Below are 22,023 nucleotides of genomic sequence, written 5' to 3'. Positions count from 1 at the left end.
CCTAAGCAGAGGCAGATCCCTATTCAAAAAGCCATCCCACTAGAGAAGGGATCTCATGTCCTCTTGGTAGCTCGTCACACCTAGCAGGGCTTGGGGCCTAGTGCAAGGAATGTTTGAATGGATGGTGGCAAGTCCGTGGCTTCAGGTTTCTGCATCTGTTTTGGGGGGCCTCCTCCCTGCCTTTGCAATGAAGGGAGGCAGGTCTAGATCCGAACCTGTCAAGAAAAGAGCAGCTGTGGGGGAATGAACTCTGAATCAGACGGAAATGGTCTCGGAACCCCAGTTCTGCCACTTCTGAGGTCCTCTGGTGACCTTGGTTGGCTCACTGAGACCAATAACGTCCCCATTTGCAAAGTAGGTCACCATACCAATTAAACCAGGTGGAATGGCTGCATGCAGATGCCATCTCACCTCCACAAAACCCCACTAAAAGGACAGTGATACAGTCTAAAAAGCTATTAGTCTACCAGCACAGAGAAGGATATAAACACATTTTTGGAATGACAAAGGATGAAGGAAAGTGACTTATTTTACAGAGCATCCTAACACCCTCTGGGGAGCCCTAATGAGAAGTTTCATTCAGAACTATGGAGGTGGGCTGAAGTGGGGGACTGCAAGCAGGAGTATATGGAAGTCTATGCATTGAGCTGGGAACCTGAGCCCTCCTCCCAACCTTCTCTCTGTATCCAGCTACCCTCAGTAGGAGAGGGTTAGGATTAGGGGAGGATTTTCTGCTGGAGAAATGGACCAGCTCCACCCCATTAGAAAAACTGCCTGGTACCCATCTACTGACAGCAAAACCCACCATTCTGCAAGTTCTGTCCCCACAAAAAAAAAAAAAAAAAAAAAAAACCCTACAGTATTGTAGGGTTTTCTCAAGTGTAGAGCCAAGGCCCTGCAGACTCATAAGGAAAGCAGAGTGCAGAGTGGACGACACTACCAAAACAGACAGACCTAAAGAGATAGAGGAAACCCTCAAAAGAATGTATGTGTTGTTTTGGTACTAAGGAATGAACGCCAGATGTGCTTTATTTTAAGAGAGAGAGAATTTTTTTTTTTGAAAGAGAATTTTTTAATATTTATTTTTTAGTTTTCGGCAGACACAACATCTTTGTTTGTATTTGGTGCTGAGGAGCGAACCCGGGCCGCAAGCATGCCAGGCGAGCGTGCTACCGCTTGAGCCACATCTCTAGCCCCCCCCAGATATGCTTTAACACTGAACTACATCTCCAATCCCTGCCTTTTTTTTTGTACCAGGAATTGAACCCAGGGGCACTTAGCCAGCAAGCCATGTCTTATTAGAGACAGGGTCTCAGGGCCTCCCTAAGTTGCTAAGGCTGAGTTTGAACTTGCATTCCTTCTACTTCATCCTTCAAAATTGCTGGGATTACAGACATGTGTCACCATGCCCAGCCCCTTTTTTTTGGGGGGGGGGGCGACAGGGTCTTACTATGTTGTTGAGGGCCTCATTGAGTTGCTGAGGTTGCCTCAAACTTGCAAACCTACTGCCTCAGCCTCCTGAGTCACTGGGGTTACAGGCATTATGCTACCATGCCCAGTATAAAGATCTATATTTGAGGGCTATGGCTGTGGCTCAGAGGTAGAGCGCTTGCCTAGCATGCGTGAGGCACAGGGTTCGATCCCCTGAACCACCTAAAAATAAATAAAATGAAGATATTGTGTCCATTTACAACTTTAAAAAATGTGTGTATATATATATGTGTGTGTGTGTGTGTGTGTGTGTGCGTGTGTGTGTATTTGAGGGCTGGGGTTATAATTCAGTGGTAGAGCACTTATCTAGTACACACAAGACCCTGGATTCATCCCCAGTGTCAAAAAAATAAAATATAAAAAATAAATGGGGTTGGTGATGTGGCTCAAGCAGTAGCACGCTCGCCTGGCATGCGCAGGGCGCTGGGTTCGATCCTCAGCACCGCATAATAATAAAATAAAGATGTTGTGTCCACCGAAAACTAATAAATATTTTAAAATTCTCTCTCTATCTCTCTCTCAAAAATAAAATAAAGCAAGAGCCTGTGTCAAATAAATAAATAAATAAATAAAAGTCCTGGGATGTAGCTCAGTGGTAAAGCACCCTAGGTTCAGTACCCAGTACCAAAATAAAAAGAAAGAAAGATGACAAAATAGATTTCTTCATGCATCACATCCTCACTGCAGAGCTCCTGCTCAGGGCCAGATACTGTGCAGAATCCCAGCCACCACCCCTTGCTTGCTTTTCTCCCTACCCCAGTGCCTTTATTTTATTTAGTTATTTTTATGTGGTGCTGAAGATCGAACCCAGTGCCTCACAAGCACCAGACAAGCCTTCTACCACTGAGCTACAGCCCCAGCCCCACCCCTTGGTTTCTAAGAGGGGCTGTTGTGTGAAGGAAAGGAAAGGAGCCCCAGGGGATGCTGGCTCCTATGGGCTATTCCTCCTCCAGTGGAGCTTTGGTTCCAAACCCTTGGCAGGGGAGCATAAGCCTTTGTCACTTAGCCCACTGAGCTTGAGGTAGGACAGGGCACAGAGCCTCTCCTCCCCTGCACTTCAAACTAGGAGTGTGATCTAGTGCTCTGCTCCCTAACCCAGCCCTGGGCTTCCTCCATCTGCCTTTGCACACCCCTGCTGACAGGCACCCACTTGTTTGTACTCTCTCTGCACCCTGATATTTTCACTCCCTGAAGCCATAGACGAGACAGAGGAGCCAGTTGCTGGCATCCGAGCCTCAGCAAGCGGCAGCACACCAAGGCTGTCATGCTGCAGCGTGTTTTTCCCTTGTGCCACACTTTGGTTTTGAGATTTATCCACACTCCTTTTTTTTTTTTTTTTTAAACCAGTAGATCCAGCATAAAGCACAATTGATGTTTTCATATTGATTCGCGTTCCTCAGGCCACCTCCAGGGGGCGCTCTTGACCCTCCGCAGCCTGATTGCAGTTCCCCTGGGTCCTAGAGCGGCAGCGAGAGCTGGTGCCTAGGGATTCCGGCAGCCAGGCTCCGGCCAGCGTCGTGCTGCGCTGCCCGCCCACCTCACACTTAAAGCGGTTTTCAAAGTTGAGGGGCCACCTGGGAGCTCGGCGGGGCGGCGGGGCGGCGGGGCGGCGGGGGCTGGGAGCTCGCCTGGTCCCCGCGGTCCTCCAGGCACGCAGCATCCAGGCACGCAGCTGGCTCCCCTGCATCCTTTATCAGCGCCATCGAAGCGTTTTCCCTGACAGGTTGGGGGTTGGCCAGCCTTCGCAACAGCAGCAGTGGACCCTATCCATAAGCAACTACTGGGTGCCAGGCATGGTGCTAAGACCCACAACTGGATTGTCAATGCGACAAGATGACAAGGTGGCCACTATTACTATCCCCAGTTTCAAAGGAGGAAACAGGAAAGGTTGTGGCACTTACCACCCCCACCCCCACCGCCATCACCATCAAACCTGGGACAGCTTCCAACCTAGTTAACTAGGCTCCAGGGCCGGGCTCTGAGTGGTTCTGGGTGGCCTTTGGGGGGAAGGCTGCTGGTGGGGATTGCCAGGACACCCCCCCTCCCCTGTCATTGGCTCCTGCTGCCTTAGAAGTGGGTACCTTCCTCTGTCCCACTCAGTCCTTCTGTGCTCCTTTTGATATGAATCCCTTATTCCCTCAAATTGAGGCTCTCTGCTAGAGGTCTGGGTTTGCAACTCATTTCTTCCAGTGTTTGCCAAACAGATTATCTTGGACAAGTCATTCTTCCTCTGCCTTCAATTTCTCACTGGTAAAATGGAATTTATTATAATGACACCTCATCGCACTGACTTTTTGGTTGGTTTGTTTTTTGTAGTGCTTAGGATCGAACCCAGGGCCTTGCACACGCTAAGCCAGGGCTCTGTTGCTGAGCTACATCCCCAGCCCACTCATGACAATATTTGAAGGTCAAAATAAGGTATTTGATGATATCAAACAAGATCCCTGGGTATCTGAGACCTAGGGGGTACTCCCGAACTGACTAGTTGCCTTATTTTGAGGGCTGATTTACCCTGGACTGGATGTCAGGAAAGACCACAACAGGCTGTACTCTCTGGGAGGGGTGAGTAAGACCAGCTCAGGCAGGCCTAGACCAGGACCATTTCAGTAGAGTCCTGAGGATGCACAGAAGTTTGCCAGGTAGAGACAGAAGGGAAAGCTGTTCCCAGCACAGAAAAGAGCAAATCACGGATTGTTGGCTAACCAAAAAAGCATTGAAATTGACGGGAGTGGTCTCAGAGGAAGAGATCTGTGACCAGAGAAGAGGCACTGGAAATGGGCAAGACCCTTTCCTGCCCTGTTCTGGCTGAGGGTACCAGGAGGGGCTGCCTATTCATCCTTAGGGAAACTAAAGATCTCAGGAATGCTTGATGTGGCCAAACTTGGTGTTTCCAAGCAAAGGTCTTGCTACAGAGAGGAAATGGGTTGGGGGAGACTTGAGAGCTATATTAACCAGGACAAGGACAAGTCTCAGAGAAGAGCTGCAGAGAGAGGTCTTGAATGTCACCAGTGCCCACCACTTCACTTTCCTGTTATCTATCCCATGAAACTCTGCCAACTTCCTTCTCTTTACTCTGCTAGTGCCCCAAGTGCAGGAGCTCTGGCCAAGGGGGCATTCCTTTGTTCTTGACCCCCAGCCTTGTGCTGAGGCCCAGAGTTCCCTCGCCATCAGTCCCACTCCTGGGCAGAGGAGGTGAACAGAAGTGATGGAGTAAGCAGGGGCGCCCCCAGTGGGGCCTCAAGAGCAGTTCTAGCCAGTGTGTCACTCAGTGAGATGCTCTGAGCAGCTTGGACTCCCTCTTCTCCTCCCCCGCCTCGTGCCTTTGGGGATCCCAGCAGGTACCTCGGGGGCGGGCCCAGGCGGGGCCACCCAGCGGTTATAGTCGCACCCGCGCCTTGAACCAACTCCTTGCCTCTAGCCTCCTGTGCTCCTGCACTCCAGACCACAGTTCCTCTTCGCATACAGACCCAGACTTGTGTGTTGCGGGATCCGCCCGATTGGGCGGCAGTCAACCTGAGCGCCCTGGCGTGGTGCCCGGGGGTGCGGGGCCGGGGGCTGGGGCTTCCTGCTATCCGGCCGCTGCTCGCGTTTCTGCTGCTCCTGCTCCTGCTCCCGCTGCCCGCCGGAGCCTGGTACAAGCACGTGGCGAGTCCTCGCTACCACACCGTGGGCCGCGCCGCGGGCCTCCTTATGGGGCTGCGCCGTTCACCCTACCTATGGCGCCGCGAGCTGAGACCGGCTGCCGGGACCCTCATCTGGGAATCCCTCACCCCGGGCCCCACGGCCGGTAACGCTTTCGCTCTCCTCCGGCTTCCCTCGCGGGTACGGGAGCTGTGGAAGGCACGACGCAAGAGCTCTGGGGCTGGGCTCCCGGTCCGTGCGCCCCAGAGCCCGCACATCCCTGAACTCGCGCCCGAACGGAAGCTGCGTCTGGACCTCCAGTCCTGGGCCTCTGCGGAGTCGGCCAGGTAAGTGCGGAGAGAGAGGAGGCCCGGATAACAGACAGCGAGGGGAGTCTTGGGAGGTCTGAGTCCAGGTGCCCAAGGGAACAACCCGCGGTTCTATCCTTGGTTCTGTCCCCAACTGCGCTTCAAAACGGCGTTTGCGAAGCACTCTACCCTGCAACCTCAGCAGCAAGTGGAGGGTGCTTGGCCCACTCCTCAGAGACCTGCTGTTTTTTTTTTTTGTTGTTGTTGTTGTTGTTTTTTAGACACTTTGGAGAGATGTCTCTGGCCCAGCCGTGGTCGCTGCAGAAAACTGCCTTCGCCGGCCCCCGCCTGGTCCAGAACCACCCTGACAGTATTCCCTACCAGCGGCGACCCCGCGCCTGACCCAGGAGTAGACGCTGCTCTTCCAAGGCACGCAGCTTGAAGCCAGCCAGGTCAATAAAATCAACCTGATATCTGCGCCCCCGCTTGTGACCCCTTCCTCGCGGCTGTGTACTTTGCGTCTGCTTCAGGGCGAACATAGTTGTGCCCACGCCGAGGCAAATGTCAAGAGCCCTCTCCCGGGCCAGGGAAAGCCCCTCCCCCACCAGCTGCAGCAGTGTATGTCCTTGGGGAGAAAGGAAATGAGGGAAAGCAAGGCAGAGATTTTGCCGGGGTCTGGGTCCCCTCCTCTGGGAGTGTTCCCCTCCTATTCAGGGATGGAATCATCAGACCAGGTCCCACTGACCCACGGCTTCCTATGTGGGTCAGGGAACAAAGCAGACCTGCTTGCCTCACCCCATCCCTGAGGTGGAACGGTGGGTGAATCTGCTCAGCAGAAGCCCCACCAAATGCCCTTCTATCTGCCCTCTGGCCAGGCTAAAGAGAATGTCTCCCAGCACTGTAGGGTCTGCCTCCAGCCCAGGCAGCATGCCCATATTTTGCCCATCTCCCCACCTTAATTTTAAGCCTGGATCTCCTAAAACTCACTCCCTCCCTTCAGCCAAAGGCTTCCAAAGGGTTAGTAGGAATCTCCATGATTTCCTCCTAGGGAGGAAAGACCCCACCTAAGCTAAGCTCCCCCACCCACTCTCCTCAAGGGCCTCTCTGCCATTTACCATTCTCTGCATTTCCAGTCAGAGTTCTCACTCCTTTCCAGCCTCCTGCCTCCTCTTCGACATGCTTCAGTCTAGGCCCTGCCCCCCCACCTCAAAATGCCTGGTTCATTATGCCTGATGCCATCTGTCCTTGGAGCTTGCTTTTGGCCATGTTGTAGGGTGTCCCCTGGGACTAACCAGCAAAGATTAAGAACAGGTGGCTCCAGGTCTGGCACCTTGCTCTGGCAGTTCCTTCTGACCTCTTGGGTATATCCTTCTCCCTACTTGGTCCCCAAATGTGGGTGTTCCTTTTTATTCCACTCCCCAGTTCTTATTTATTTATCCCAACTATATTTATTTATATCCATTTCACCCAGATGGCTGAATGAGGAGCAGCTAGGGCATCTCCCACTTGGCAGTTTCATTTTCCACATTCACCTCAGGGATGGGGTGGGCAAAGAGGTCTGCATTGCCCCCCGCTAGGAATCCATGGGTCGATCATCAGACCCTGGGATCTGGTCTGATGACCCCTGAACAGGAAGGGAACCCCTTGAAGTGCTTTCCCAGATTCTCTCCTGGGGGAAGGGGCCATCATGGACCCAAGAGGTGGACCTACTCTCCTCCCTCCAAGCCCACTCCCACACTCCTGCCCCTAGTCCTCACCAAACCTGATCTTTCAAAACATGAGTGTACTGACCTTGTCATCCTGAAACACACAGAACACCAAAGGCTCCCACTGCCCATGGGACAGTATTCATGTTGGCCCTGTACCCAGGTTCATTGCTCCCTCTGCTTCCCTCCTTCCTGCTCCAGCCTGCAGGAACCCTGGGTAGACTGCAGAATAGCCCAGAGCTCCTGCCCTGAAGGAAGACTCCAGGGCCCCTGCTGGGGCTAAATACTCTTCAGGGGCTGCTCCAATCTGGGCCTCCCTTTCTCAGGCTAAGGTACACAAATTCCGGTTTCCCTGGGTCTCAGCAATATTTACCCAATACTTGCCAATGTCTAGTGCAGAGTGGTCCATAAATATTTGGTCACAGTTCTGGGACAGTTGGTGAAGTTGTCTAGAAGTACCCTGGGTCAGATAGGTGGGTACAGGTGCAAGGTGTAGGGGCTGGCAGAGGCCAGGCTTCTCTGCCTATCACTCCCCATGGCATGCACACTTAGAACCCTGAAGTAGCCAGCCCCAGGGCTGATCCTGACCCTGTAGAAAGATGACCCAGGGTAGCCTCCTGGATGATGCAATCCCACATATTTCCACCAGGTGGCGCTACGCTGTTGCCGTAGCGGACCAAAGCTAGGGGTAGAGCCCGGAGGGGCGGGGCCCTGGTGGGCGGTGGAGGACGGCCTCGCCTCTGCGGCTGGGAGTTTCCTGCCCTCCCTTTCAGTCCCTCCTCCCTCTTCGGGTCCTTGCTTAGTCTGGCCTCCTCTCGCCCTCTCGCGTCTGGATGTCTGTTTTTCTCCTTCCTTCCGTTGAGCTGGTCCCGCCTGCAGCACTTTCGGGACCCAAATAGAGGTGTGGTGTAGTCTGAGAGAGGAGGCCCGGTGATGTTCGCGGGACCATTAGTGCCCATTAGGGAGCAGCGCCCGCTCCGGAACCTCTGGGCCATTATCCAACGTCAGACTAATGGCTCACCACCCAAACAGGGTCACCAGGCCTCTGCCCACCGCCATTCCCTGGAACCCCTGCCCATGTCCAGCCTCCATCCAGCATGTGGGAGGAGGAGGGTTTCCTGGAGGGAAGCGGTTTCAATGTTCAGAGGAGGTTCCCTTGCCCCAGAAGGTGTGCAGGGATAATCCCCACCCCAGAAGATAATCCTCACTGACAGAGAAGGGCTGAGAGGTGGGACATACCACCTTGCTCTCTGCCATGGGGACCCTCCTGGGTAGCAGGTAGGGTGGAGCCAGGGATCTCCCAGGCCCCTAACCACCCCTGTGTGTGTGTGTTTTCAATTGAACCCAGGGACACTTTACCACTGAACTACATCCTCAGCCCCCACCCCTTTTAATTTTTTTTTTTCTTTTTTACTTTTTTGTTCTGGGGATTGAACTCAGGGGCACTAGACCACTGAGCCACATCCCCAGCTCTATTTTGTATTTTATTTAGAGATAGGGTCTCACTGAGTTGCTGAGTGCAGAGAGCACAGCATTCCCTGGGAGGGCCAAGGAGCCACCCAGCCACTGGCTTCCCAGGATTAGGGAGGGGCTGCCACCCTGTTATTTTAACCCTCTTCTTTTTGCCTCAGAGCATATCCTGCCTGGCTTTGAACTAATAATCCTCCTGCCTCAGCCTCCTGACCCACATGGATTACAGGCATGTGCCACCGCTCCTGGCTCATTTTTAATTTTTTGAGACAGGGTCTTGTTAAGGTGCCCAGGCTGGCATTGAACTTGATATCCTCCTGCTTCAGTCTCCCAAGATGCTCGGAAGTGTGGACCACTGTGCTCAGCATGTGTCTTGACCTCCATCCTGTTTCCGGCTAGGAGACAGATCACCCCACTCCTTGAAGAACTAGCAAAATAAAGTTCCTCCCTATGGCTCAATCCTAAGGCTTCACCACCCACCTCCCTATCCCATCTTCTGAAACTCCAGACCCTTTCCCATTCCCACCTGCACGCCTTAACTGTGCCTTTCCATCTGCTCCTCTCTCTTGCCTCTCACCTCCATCACAGTGCCCTGCTGGCTTGAGTTTTGCCTGGAGAGGAGGCCTAGGAGGATTCACCATGGGTCACCCTTCCCTATCTTTGCTGTTCCAGGATGTCCACTCTCTGTGTATCTCACTCATTCCTGTTATCCCTGAGAAATGGTCAACTCAGGTCTTCTCTGGCTGCCTTTCTTTATTCTGTCCCTGATTTGCGGGGCACCTGCTTCCTTTGTTACCCATGCCCTTTGTGGCCTAAGATGTTTCCTTGTTATTGTGACTTTCCTTGGTGCTTCTCAGCTCCCTTATTGCTTTGGGAACTCTGATTGCAGTGTCCTGTGATTCATTCTTGGTTTTTGTGCCCCTGTTCCCCATCTTCAGTCACAGGCTAGAGGATTCAGCTGAGTCCTGGGCTGCAGAAGGCCAGTTAGGTCAGCGAAGGCCAAAATTGATACGGAGTCAGCCCTACTGAGGATGGAAAAGGTCTCTGAGAGACCCAGGGCCTCTCCTGACCTTTCCAACCCTGCAGCCTGGAGGTTTTCTATCTGCTGCTTCCTTTCACTCTAGTGTGGCCACAAAGCTAAGGCCTGCGAAGCTATAGCTAACCAGACCTGGCACCATCCTGGCAGGTGTGGTATGGGGGGGTATATGGTGGACACACTGCCCATACTCATCCTCATGGTCTCCAAGGGCAGCAGCACCATATGGGTCCAGGAAAGCCAGTCAGAGGCCAGGCAGGCAACCTCTGCACAGGCAGATAGATGGAGGTGGCTGGCCAGGCTGGAGCCCATGGCAGTGTCAGCCAGGAACTGCAGAGGAGGGTGAGGGTAGAGAGCCTCTCTGCAGCCTCAGCCTAAGTGGCTTTTAGGGGTAGTTGCTGGGGTGTGGGCACCCAAGGGGCCATAACCCAGAAGCTGCTCAGAGGCAGGCCCTGTGCTTAGGTGGGGGCTGGGGATACCAGCCAAGGGCCCTGGAGAAAGAAGAGGGAGAGGCAAGGACTAAGCTAAGCCTGCTTCTCCTGGCCACATGGGGAATTGTCTGGGCTGGCTGAGCCTGACTTCTGGGAACCAGGTATGTGAGGGGCTGTGGGCTGAGGAGGGTCTGACTGTGAGTGAGCCTGGGACTCAGCTATTTTCTTCTGCCAGAGAAGATGCTCCTTGGTGAAGTGTGTCTCACAGTCACAGGCCCAAGTGGAGCTAGGGACCCTTGTGTGGGTCTCTTCCTTCATCAGACCTCAGTTTTCTGGTCTGTAAAGTGGCCTGGGTCCCCTAGGGTTTTTCAGGTAAACTGCACTCTGAGAATCATAAGGAAGCATATGAGTCTCTTCCACGTGCTTATTACTTTCCTGTCCAGGAAAGGTGGAGGGCTGGGGCAGGGGAGAGGAGACCTGCCTGCATTTGCTTAATGTGGGCAGCTGACCAGAGCTCCTGAGATCAGAGGCCAAAGTCCTCAGTGCAGTTCATGCCAGGTCAGCAGGAAGGCAGCAAAGACCCTCTGTCTCAGCCAAACAAACTAATGTCCCCCCAGGCAGGGAACATGTGAGGGGGGTGGGAGTATTTAACCTACAGCAGAGCAGAGAGCTCAACATTTCCTGGGGGCCACTATCCTGGGACTCTGCTGGGCAAAGGCAATCCTGGCAGAAGGAAGGACCCAGATGGGCTCTAGACTCAGGGATCAGAGAGGGAGCAGGCACTGGAGGTCCTGTGGGGTGGGGAGAGCGCTTCCTGAGGAGGAGAGAGAGGGAGATGGCCCGTGCTCTCTGGTCCCTTCCTGGGATCCCATAGCCTGGTGACTCTTTCTCTAAGCTGCTCCCCATTGCAGGAGGCTGCCTCAGTGCGGCTGCACACAGGTGTCCAATAAAGGTCCCTGGAATAGAAGGCGAAGGTGCTGGAGTTGGGGAGGGTGCTCTACTGGGGACCAGAAAGGAGGGGTCCGAGTGATTCCAGGAGTGCCTGGGGCCCGGGCCGACAGGACACAGAGGCAGGGACCTAGCCAGCAAGTCTTGGACCAGGGCGGGGGCAGCGGGCAGCGGGTGGCGGGGGCGGGGAAGGGGCGGGTGGCGGGGGCGGGGAAGGGGCGGGCGCGGGGGCGGCGCCGCAGCCGGAGCCGGGCCGGGGCCCAGGCTGGAGCCGGAGCCGGAGCCGGAGCCGGAGCTGGAGCTCGAGGTGACCAGAGCAAAGCGGGAGCCGCTGAGGCTGCCTCGGGTCCCCAGCGCCCCCCCCCGCGCCTCCGCGCCCCCGCCCGCCTGCCTGCCGGCTGCGGGCGACTGGCGGTGAGCGCTGTGGCCAGCCGGGGAGGGCCGGGGGGCAGCGGGCGCCATGGCCGCGCCGGAGTCGCTGCGGCCCCGCTTATGCCGCCTGGTGCGCGGCGAGCACGGCTACGGCTTCCACCTGCACGGCGAGAAGGGCCGCCGCGGGCAGTTTATCCGGCGCGTGGAGCCGGGCTCCCCCGCGGAGGCGGCCGCGCTGCGCGCTGGGGACCGCCTGGTCGAGGTCAACGGCGTCAACGTGGAGGGCGAGACGCACCACCAGGTGGGTGCCCGCACCCCGCCCCCGTCCCCTCCTGGGGGGCGCGTCCCTGCCATGCTGGCCGGCGTGCCAGCCACCGACCCTCGGCTCCGTGCTGCCTGCTAGGGGTTCCCTGGGTTCCGGTGGGGATCGGGGACGTGGCCTGGCGGGCCTCTGGCTGGGAAGCTCAGTCCTGCACCGCGGTGGAGGGGCATCCTGGCAGGGAGGGGCCGCAGTGTGGCTGCTCGGGCTCTTCGCTCTCATTCCTTTGCTCCTTCCGCTGGTTTTAGCTTCATGTGCCATGTGTTGGGGGCTCAGGCACCTTGGGGTGACTGGGCGCGAGTACTTTCCTGTGAGAGTGTGCGTGTGTGTGTGTGTGTGTGTGTGTGCACACGCGCGAGCGTTCGAGCAGGTCTCTAGGGTCATGCATATATATGGAACATGTCTGTCAGTGTACACTGGGGAGGGAGGGGGTACACCTGTGTGTGACAGTGCTGGGTGAACATGCCTGAATGCCAGGTGTGTGTGCATGCACGCACATATCTGCATGTCTGGATGTGTGTCCTCAGCAGTGTCCACAGATCGTGTGCCAGAGTGCATCCTGGCCAGCTGTGTCTGGGCCCAAAGATCTAGGCCCTGGTGACAGCACATTCCTTGGCTCCCTGGAGGATGTTTTGTCTCCAGTAGGGGTCACTGCCGCAGCCCCTGCCTCCTGCAGCTGGAGGAAGGCTAGGCAGGCAGGCTCTCCTCTGAAGGTTCTGGCCCTAGTGTCTCTTTATCTCCCACCTCAGACCCTAGCTGGAGTGCAACCTCCCTCTACTCGTTTTGTTTGGGGTCCTCTGTGTCCCTCACGGGGCCTGTGTATGTGGCCAGTCCTGGGGTTTGGAGATAACAGGCTGGGACAAGAGCTTAACTCCTATCTTCCCAGGGGCCCTGTTTATCCATCCATCTACCTGGCATCCTGCCTTCCACTCAGAGCATGAAGTGGATATGGCTGTTTGCCAAAGAAGGGTGGATGTGGGGACTAGAAGTTTGGTCCAGACAGCAGAGGAGGGGCTGGCAGAGCTGGCACCCTGCTTCTGTTTAGCACTCACTGACACCGTGGCCCCAAGTACCTGCTCATCTGAAGTGTCTGGGGTGCTAGTCTCTAAAAACTTCATACACACAGAACCATGTTGAACCCTCCCTACTGCCTCAGAAGAGGTATAGCTGCAACCCGCATTTTTTTTTTTTTTTTTTTTTTTGGTACCAGGGATTGAACTCAGGGGCGCTTAATCACTGAGCCACATCCCCAGCCCCCCTTTATTATTATTTTTTATTTTGAGACAGAGTCTCCCTAAGTTGCTGAGGCTGGCTTTGACCTTGAGATCCTCCTGCCTCAGCCTTCCAAATTGCTAGGATTACAGGCACGTGCCACCACACCTGGCTTGCAACCCTTGTTTTACAGATGAGGAGACTGATGTTCAGGGATGTGGGTGACTCATCCAGGTTGAATGTTAGGAAGCAGAAGATTGCCGGTCCTCCTGCCTCTCTCTGGATCATGGGGAGAGAGAAAGGACATTGGGGGGCCTGGTGAAGATAGGCCTGGATCACACCTTCCTATCTGTCAACATTTGCTCAGTGAGCAGTGGGGGGCATCATCTGTTTGCCCCCAGATGGTGAAGGGGGGTAGGGTTGTTTTCCTCCCTCCCCCTGTGTCAGTGGGTGTTCCCCTTTTCCCCAAGGGTGCACACTGACACCCTGTATGCTCCATGGATACCTGTGTGTTCAGCATAATTCACAGGCACCCACCTACACGCACAGCTGTAAAACAACACCTGTCCCACAGGTGCACCTACCCCTGTCCCTCTCATCTGCTGGGGCTGAGTTCTGCTTACCAGGATGTGTGTGGGTGCCTGAGCCAGAAACCCAAGTCTGCACTTCTCCACAGGACCCGCAGGAATGGGTCCATGGTCATGGTCTGGAGGGGAAGGGAGCCCTAGAGGCAGGGCTTCATTCCACAATTCACAAAGAGACAGAAACAGGCCTAGGCACATCCACAGTGGGACCAAGGGAGACACCTCCCTCCCCCAAACCCAGATAGAGAGACAGACTTTGAAACAGACATACGCATGCATATGCACAGATGAAAATCTGAAACTCAGCTGCAGTCTTTGTTGCTAATTCTCCCTTCTAGCTGCACCCTGCACAGTCCCTCCTGGAGATGACCCTGGGCTGAGGGCAAGGCCCTGGGTGGACACCAAGCTCTTTCAGCCTGGGGCCTCATGTCAGGAACCCTGGGAGTAGAGGGAGGAAGCTGCTGGAACCTGGGGGTGGGGGGTGGAGCCCACTGGCCTCTTGGTCCAGCCACCCACCCCTGGCATAACGGCCTATGAGCCAGGGCCAGCCTGTGGTGCCACTGTCCATGTGCTGCCCAGGGTGCTGTCCGCTGACCCATTCCCACCCACCGTACAGGTGGTACAGAGGATCAAGGCTGTGGAAGGGCAGACACGGCTGCTGGTGGTGGACAAGGAGACGGATGAAGAGCTCCGCCGGAGGCAGCTGACCTGCACTGAGGAGATGGCCCAGCAAGGCCTTCCACCTGCCTGTGACCCCTGGGAGCTGAAGTCCGACTGGACACGAGCAGGCAGCCTCAGCTCTGATGCTGGCCAAAAGGTAAGGTGGGCTCTGCTCCCAGGGCCACACCAGCTTCTCCAAGGGCCACCATCTTGGTCTCTTGATGACAGCCATTGCTTTTTAAAAACAAAACAAAACAAAAACAAACAAGAAACCCTTTATTTTATTTATTTATAAGTGGTGTTGAGGATAGAATCCAGCCCTCACACATGCTAGGCAAGTGCTTTTCCGCTGAGTCTCAGCCCCAGCCCGCAGCCCTTGCATTAGGTAACCTCCACAAGCCTATTTTTCCTGCCTCTTGAGGCCTCTGCTCCAGTGCCCACCATCTGTGCCCCTTGTGACTGTCCTCTAAGCCCCTCAGGCTATTGCTTCTGCTATCAGCCCTCTCCCCTCCAGGCCGGGTGGCTGAGGGGCCCTGGAAGCATTTGCTGGTATATTCCTGGCCCCTGTGTGCTCAGCTCTGTGCCTGTATTGGGTTTGTCCTTGTCCTGCTGAGAAGTCCATGTGTGCTGTCAAGGCCTGTAGGGGCTGGCCTCCTTTCTGGCTGTGCCATAGTTGGAAGAGTAAGAACACACTTACCTGGGGACCAGCCCGGATGGGGCTGGGGTGGGCATGGGACTGGGTCTGGGACAGTCTGCTCAGCTCTGAGCAGTGTTGTCACCTCTGGTGCTGATTTCTGGTGGGGCCTCACAGGGAGTTTCTGGGGTATACCCTCTCCTCCCCTTCTCCATATAAAAGAGGTCACCTAGGAGCCCCCATGCTGTTCCCTGTGCCCTTACTGGGTAGTACCTTCCCCTCATCCCTAACCCTCTTCCAGGCCAGGAGACCTGGGAAAGAACAGGAGAGGGCCTGCTCCCCCCCTAGGTAGCCACCAGGACAGCACCTTGAGGCCAGGAGAAAGGCCTTTTAGAAGCCCTAATATTATTGTCCTTCATTCCCTCACTCTTTTTAAAAAACAAATCCCTTTAGGAGATTTAAGTTAGGAGTTTCCTGTGTTCCCCTTTAAGAACCACTGGCCCGGTTGGGGGAGTTATCAGGGATGAAGTTTCTGGTAGTGAAGGGGACCTTGACATCTGCCTTTTCCCTTTTCCAAATGTCTCCCACTTGAGCTGGCTGTGCCTGTGAGCTGCACCCTGTGGGGCCTGGCTTGGAGTGGGGAGGTAACCTTCCTAGTGGAAAGCCTGGGCAAAGGCCTGGGCAGGGGACCCATGGGATGCTCTCGGTTCTCTGTGACTTGAGGGCAAGTGCTGGAGGCACTTAAGTCTAGACCTTGTCCTGGGGCTGCCCATGGTCAACAGCCTTTCAGGAGAGTCCTTGCCGATGGCTGGCTGGCACTACAGGGGCAGCATGGTCCTAGGCCTGTATTTTTTCCAGCTGAGGACTGGAGCCTCCCTCTTTCCCAGGCACCTTCTCCCTCCTCCCTCCAGAGGAAGCTTCCCCCCCGCCCCAGGCATTTGTCCATTGATTTAGACACAAATGGCTGAGTTCACCTTCCTGTGGAAAAATCCACCCTCTGGCTTTATCTGGAGGTGGGGTGGCTGAGGCACCCTGTCCTTGGGTGGGACCTTCCCCCTTTTCACTATTTCAGGCTCTGGGGGCTGCAGGAAACCCTAGGAGGGGGCTTCCTCTGAATTATTTTTAGAGAAACAAAGGGGGGTGCAATAGGCATGTCCTTCTGTAGATGGGGCAGCCTGGGGAAGAGACTCCAGGAGGTCAGGGGAGCCCATGGAAAGGTCACCCCCTGGAAGGAAGAATGGGGCCTCAATGTGACCTCGGCAAGCCAGGCTTAGAGACTGCCCACTTGGGTTGGGTGCAGGGAGCCTGGGAGGGCATTTTACCTGCAGAGGGACAGACCTGGGAGGTGTGTGTGCATCTGCTCTGGTGCAATATGGGGTCCCATACTGGTTCCCTATGTGAGGCGAGGGCTGCTCATACCCTTTCTGGGACTCAGTGTCCTCTGTCCTGGGCCAGGGCAGGGGAGAACACTGGTGTGGTCTGTCCCTCCCTTGGGGGTGTGCAGGCGTAGTCAGTGGTGACTCAGCTCTGGCCACACTGGGCCGGGGGTGGCTGCAGCTGCAGTGCAGCTGATCCTAGCAGTGACGACAGGGACAGCCCCCAGACAGGACAGCTAGTGGTGCCAGGGCCAGGGAGGCAGTGACAGACCCTGGCCCTCTGCCTCCTCATCCCCAGCCATGCCCCAGTGCCCTCTTTGGAGGACTTTGATGGCAGACCTTGTGAGGATAACTGGGTCTTGCAGGTGGCTGCAAGGTGCAGGATGTAGTACCTATAAGAGAGCTTCTGGGCTCCTTGGGTCCTGCTGCTGTCTCTGCTCCTGTGAGGCAGAGCTGGACTGTCTTCTGTCCCCCTCCCTTGCATCTCTGCCTCCCCATCCCTGGGTCCTGGAGCAGGGCAGGGCTGTCCAGCAGCTTCCTTCCTTCCCTTCTTGGGACGGAAACACAGCCGGGTGAGGGAGCGCCGGGCTGGAGCCTTGGCAGGGGAGGGGGCTTGGTTACCACCCCATTCCCCAAAGTGACTCAGCCCCCATGTCCCCACCCATCCCTTGGGAACCTGGGCCGCAGCAGGAGGTAGATAAGTGGGGTGGCAGCCTGGGCTGGCTGCAGAGCTCAGGCCACTCCGGGCCAGATGCCGGCTGCCTGCCACTCCTGTTGTGTCTCTCATGGCCCGCTCCGGGAATGCCACACCACCCGCCCGGGCCCCAGGAGCCCCTCCACAGAGCCCACCCTGGGAGCTTGTGCAGGTCAGGTGGGGTAGGGGCAGGGCTGGGCTGTGAAGATCCCAGGTGATGGAAAGGGGACTTGGGGACCTTGTGTAAGTAGGCTGAACCTTAAGCAATAATGGGGGCCTTTCTCTGCCAGGATTGGTGAGTCATCATCGAGGGGGGGCACAGCCTGGCTCCCAGGGTACCCCCATGTCAGTCTCTTTGTCTGGTCACAGGGTTAGTGGGGGGACCAGGGTTTGACAAGTCCCGGTTTGCCTAGCTCTGTGGTCATCAGGCTTGGAGCCCGTGGGAGCCAGAGGGCCTGGCGGGAGGGAGGCGGCAGGAAGCGTGCAGGAGCCAGGGCAGGGAGGAATGTTAGCAATGCACCCCTCCCACTTCTCTTGGCCCCCCACACTTGCTTACTCTGTAGCTACCCCCCTCCACCCTGCGGGCTGCCAGCTGGGGCCCCCTGAATGCAGTCTTTCTACTTGAGGGTCTGGTGCCAAGACTGATGCCTCTTGAACCTGCTTCTAATGAGAGGAATTTAGGTTAATGTTAGAAGGAACCTCTTGGCCTGAACAGTGAGGCTGATGTTCTGGAGTGAGGCAGGGGGATGGCCAGAATGGCCCTGAGAACACGGATGTGGCCTCATGGCCCCAGATACCCGGCCAAATCCTGCTTCCTGTTTGGGGGCCTTGAGAGACCCCGCCCTGCAGGCCACTGCGGAGGCCGTGGGAAGAGGCTGCAGGGGCCAACACCATGGGCCCTGCATTTGTCTGTGTGTTCATGAAGCGGATTTATGAGTGTGAGATTGGGTGTGATGGGCCTGCATCCTGAGTTCCCATTCCACACACAGCCATGTCACACTTCCATGCTCTGCCTGCTCTGCCCTCCTTTGCACCCTGGCCTACTGGCTGCTCCAGATTGTACTCTGACAGAGTCCCTGAGGGGCACTTCTGTGGGGAAGTGTCAAGGTCCTGACCCAGAGCTCCATACCTGTACCTTTGGATGTGTCTGGGAGAGAGGATGAGTCTAGGTGGTGGGGTCCTGGAGATTAAGAGATCTCACATCCCTGAATTCAGTCCATGTTGCCCAGATGGGGGACTGAGGAGCAGGTGGTGGCCATACAGTGAGGATTCAGAGGGTGGGCAGGGGATCCAGACAAGGGGTTTGGCCAGACTTTGGGGCCAGGGAAGGGATCCTGAGTGGGTGTAGGCTGGGCAGGAGGAGGGTGTTCAGAAGAGGGAAGACAGCATCTTACTCAGAGACAGACACTCCCACAGTGGGAAGCTGCCCAGACAGACGTTCCCAGTCAGACTTGGGGTTCAGTATGAGCTCTAAGGCTGGGCAACTGGAGTGGTCAGGGATGGTCTGGGCTTCAGTGGAACAAGTACCTAAGCCTTAGAGACCTTCCTTGTAATCTGAGGGGCACTCCCTTCATTTTGCAACCAGCCCTAGTCTGTCCCACGGTCCCTAGCATGCTGGAAGGTGGAAGGTGGGGGAAAGACCCTGGTGAGCCACCACACTCTCACCTGAACAAGTCCTCAGAAACCCGAGCTGCTACCCGCCCACTCACCCCGGCCACCTGCCATGTGTAACTGAGCACCCACAGCCGCTGGCCATTTAGTGCTACAGTCACTGCCCTGGCCCCTGCCTGGGTCTGAGTGGGGGGTTATTGGATTGGCCCCTGCCTGCATAGCCCCTGGCCCTGAGCCCTACTGCAGGATGCCAGAGGTAAAGTGAGGCAAGGCCCTTTGGTGGTGGCGGGGGTTCCCTGTGTGTATCCTGAGTGCTTCTGTATCACTGGCAGGGAGGCAGGCCCTGGACCTCACCTCCTGCCCCAGCCCCTTCTTCCCGGGCTCTTGTTGGGGGCGGGGGCAGTTGGGGGAGCTCCAGTTTGTGCTGGAATGTGAAAACAAACAGCATCACAGCCACAGCCACCGCAACCAGCCTCTCAGAGGTCAGGGAAGAAAAAGCAGCTTTCCAGGCTTGGGGGCAGGGAGGGAGCCAGGCGAGGACTGTGGGCACAGACATCCCATCCCACAGGCCTCTTCCTCTAACCCCAGTCAGTGTGCAGGGCTGCCTCAGGCTGATGGATTTTCTCAAGGACTTGGCAAGGCAGATCTGCCATCAGAAGTCTTCACGTTTGGAAGCTTTAATTTCGCCCAAGATCTCTTAGCTAGAGTTCAGTCAAAGGCAGACTGAATCACTGAGGCACATGGAATGTTGTCACTGAGCTCTGGGGCTTGCCATGGGGGCATGATGCTGAGTTCAGGACTTGACAGTGGGCGGGATCCAGTGGGCATTTATGGGGGCTGAGAGGTTGGGGCCAGAGCCTGATCCTGTGCGCTGTGTGCCCGCAGGATATCAATGGGGCCCCCAGAGAGCTGCGCCCTCGGCTCTGCCACCTGCGAAAGGGACCCCAGGGCTATGGGTTTAACCTGCACAGTGACAAGTCCCGGCCTGGTCAGTACATTCGCTCTGTGGACCCAGGCTCACCTGCTGCCCACTCTGGCCTCCATGCCCAGGACCGGCTCATTGAGGTACCATGCCTGAGGCTTCAGTGTGTTTCTGAGTGCCCTTGTCCTTGTATGTCTGCATGTCCCTGTGTGTGTGTGTCCCTGCCTGGACCCTAAGTCCTTGCAGGAGTAGGGGAGACACTGGGAACCTGAGCTGGCACTCCTCTTGCTGGCTCCGCTGGTGGTGGCTTTGATGAATATTTGATGGCACACTTGGCTGGGTGTGGGGCTGGCAGGGCCCCTCAGGCCATGCTGACCCTGTCACGGTGGCAGGTGAACGGGCAAAATGTGGAAGGGCTGCGCCATGCTGAGGTTGTTGCCCGCATCAAGGCACGGGAGGATGAGGCCCGGCTACTGGTGGTGGACCCTGAGACGGATGAACACTTCAAGCGTCTGCGGGTCACACCCACTGAGGAGCATGTGGAAGGTGGGCCTCTGCCCTGGGGTGCAGGGTGTGGTCAGTGTGGGGACAGACAAGCCACTGACATGCTATCCCCACAGGTCCACTGCCATCACCAGTCACCAACGGGACCAGCCCTGCCCAGGTGAGAGGGTGGGTCCAGGCAACCACAGTGGTATCTCTGGGGCCCCAGGCCTGATGGAGGCCCTCTCCCCTGGAGATCTCTGCCCTAGAATAGGTGTGGTTGAGACCCAAGTCTGGCTCAGGCACTCCAGCTTTAATGCGCACTGAGGATCCCTTCTTGGGTCAGCGCCATGCCCTGGTCACATAAAGAGTGCTGGCAGGTGGGTACCTGTGGTCCAGGGCCACTGTCCTCTGTGTTCCCTCTCCTGCACTACCTAGCTACTGAGTCATCCCTCAGTTCCCATTTCCTGGGAAGGTGGTCCTGGCTTCACCCCCGGTGACACTTGTGGAGCTGATTCCCACACCACAGCTACCCTTCCCACATAGTGGCTACCTGCCTGTTCATAGCTGGGGTACCCAGCACTCTGCCCAGTGGTAGAGATGTGCTGTTTCTACCAAAAGAGGAACAGATGCAGCTGTGGTGTGTGTGCAAAGTGTGCACAAGCATGTGTGTGGCTCCCTGGGTGGGGTCCTTGAGGCCATGATTGCCCTTGGTTTCCCAGCTCAATGGTGGCTCAGTATGCTCATCTCGAAGCGACCTGCCAGGCTCGGACAAGGACACTGAGGTAACTCTGTTACCACGCTCACACAATGGGGTGCCAGAGGCCTTGCGGGTGGGTGTCTGTGGAGATATCGGCTTGGGCAGTGGGGCCACCACCTTCAGGAAGGCCTGCTGAGCCTGCTGCCCCACCCTACCAAGCAGCCTTTGGCTTGAGCTCCCTGGGAAGACTGCCCAACTGTGGCACCAGCCTAGGGCTTACTGTTGGCACCCTGCCCACCCTCAGGACGGCAGTGCCTGGAAGCGGGACCCCTTCCAAGAGAGTGGCCTCCACCTGAGCCCTACAGCAGCTGAAGCCAAGGAGAAGGCTCGAGCCACACGTGTCAACAAGCGGGCACCACAAATGGACTGGAACCGGAAACGTGAGATCTTCAGCAACTTCTGAGCCCCCTCCTGCCTATTTGGCCCCTGGGCCTCAGGCCCCATCCAGAGCTCCCCAGGCCTCAGTGGACTGGAGGGTGGTCTCACCACCTCCAGAAACCAACCTGTGCCCCAGTGAGTCCCTTCCTGCCCACTCCCCACCAGGTGCTGGGTCCTGCTGCAGCAATATGGGGGAAAGACAGACAGTGAGAGAGAGAGGGCAGAGTGTTCGTGGCTGAGGGCCTTTGCTGTCCTGCCCCGGGGCCTGCTGACTGGAAGGAATTCATGTTTTTGCTTTTTTTCCAAAAAGATTTCCAGCTCCACACATGTTTCCACTTAATTCCAGAGTCCCCTTCCCCCGCCCCCCTTGGGACTCACTCTCTAAATAATTGCAATAAAACAAACCTTTCTCTGCAAAACATTTCCTCCCCACCCCCTCAGCAGCACCATCCTGCGTGGGAGCCCAGGGACTTCTAGGGGACAGAGAGTCAGGGGCTTCCAGGCTGTGCTTATGCTGGTTTTGGGGAAAGACTGGGGAGCAGGATGTGCCTATAGGCGCTGCCTGTTCTGCCTCAACCCTACCCTCCCTTGAGTGGGGTAAGTCAATAGGCCAGGCCCCCCACCCAGCCATCCCTGCATTGTCCCATCCCACCAGGAGTGTGGAGTGCAGGGCCTGGGCTAAGGGGCCCGAGGATAGAGGCCCCATGCCCCCAGGAGGGTGGCAGGGTGGCCTCTGGACAGGTCCCTCTTCCTGTACCACAACTCCCAGGCCTGGGGAATTATGGGCACGCAAGAGCTGCTCCTAGGAAGGACCCTGGGCTTCTGGGCTGGGCCCCAACCTGGTGCCCACTCCCAGGGACATCCTGTCCACTCTGCCCTTTCCTTGGTGCCCTGGACCCCTGAACCAACTGACCAGCCCCGCTCTTTGCCTTGTAAGCCATAGCGCACGTGCGCCCTCAGAATAAACAGGACTTGCCTCGATTCCGTGTCTTTCCTCAGTCTTCGGT

The 22,023-nt window shown here is 56.5% G+C and overlaps 2 protein-coding genes across 4 annotated transcripts; both read left to right on the top strand.

Moving 5' to 3' along the window:
- The first annotated feature begins 3,314 nt into the window (after window positions 1-3,314).
- Window positions 3,315-5,898, top strand: Npw (neuropeptide W). Its single transcript, XM_027940676.2, has 3 exons — window positions 3,315-3,378; window positions 4,910-5,459; window positions 5,702-5,898. The coding sequence occupies exons 1-3, from the start codon at window positions 3,315-3,317 to the stop codon at window positions 5,820-5,822; spliced, it is 735 nt and encodes a 244-aa protein (XP_027796477.2). The 3' UTR covers window positions 5,823-5,898.
- Window positions 5,899-11,266: 5,368 nt separating this feature from the next.
- Nherf2 (NHERF family PDZ scaffold protein 2) lies at window positions 11,267-21,997 on the top strand. Of its 3 annotated transcripts, XM_027940778.2 has the most exons (7): window positions 11,267-11,684; window positions 14,115-14,315; window positions 19,359-19,538; window positions 19,788-19,941; window positions 20,016-20,059; window positions 20,601-20,663; window positions 20,883-21,997. In XM_027940778.2, exons 1-7 carry the CDS (start codon window positions 11,472-11,474, stop codon window positions 21,039-21,041), a joined length of 1,014 nt encoding a protein of 337 aa, XP_027796579.1. In that variant the 5' UTR covers window positions 11,267-11,471; the 3' UTR covers window positions 21,042-21,997. The 3 variants fall into 3 exon arrangements, with proteins under 3 accessions (XP_027796579.1, XP_027796580.1, XP_027796581.1); XM_027940779.2 differs by lacking the exon at window positions 20,601-20,663; XM_027940780.3 differs by lacking the exons at window positions 11,267-11,684; window positions 14,115-14,315 and adding an exon at window positions 15,777-17,034.
- The last annotated feature ends 26 nt before the right edge of the window (window positions 21,998-22,023 follow it).

Source organism: Marmota flaviventris, chromosome 19 (assembly GCF_047511675.1).
Source record: "Marmota flaviventris isolate mMarFla1 chromosome 19, mMarFla1.hap1, whole genome shotgun sequence".
In the NCBI taxonomy this organism is placed as follows: Eukaryota; Metazoa; Chordata; class Mammalia; order Rodentia; family Sciuridae; genus Marmota; species Marmota flaviventris.
The sequence above is the reverse complement of the archived record's forward strand: the minus strand, read 5'-3'. Positions and strand labels throughout refer to the sequence as shown.

Coding starts and splice junctions, on each gene's coding strand:
- Npw (XM_027940676.2), top strand. CDS start 3,315: ATGCGACAAGATGACAAGGTGGCCACTATTACTATCCCCAGTTTCAAA. Junction 3,379..4,909: donor CAAAGGAGGAAACAGGAAAG/GTTGTGGCACTT, acceptor CCTTGCCTCTAG/CCTCCTGTGCTCCTGCACTC. Junction 5,460..5,701: donor GCCTCTGCGGAGTCGGCCAG/GTAAGTGCGGAG, acceptor GTTGTTTTTTAG/ACACTTTGGAGAGATGTCTC.
- Nherf2 (XM_027940778.2), top strand. CDS start 11,472: ATGGCCGCGCCGGAGTCGCTGCGGCCCCGCTTATGCCGCCTGGTGCGC. Junction 19,539..19,787: donor CCCAGGACCGGCTCATTGAG/GTACCATGCCTG, acceptor TCACGGTGGCAG/GTGAACGGGCAAAATGTGGA. Junction 19,942..20,015: donor CACTGAGGAGCATGTGGAAG/GTGGGCCTCTGC, acceptor CTATCCCCACAG/GTCCACTGCCATCACCAGTC.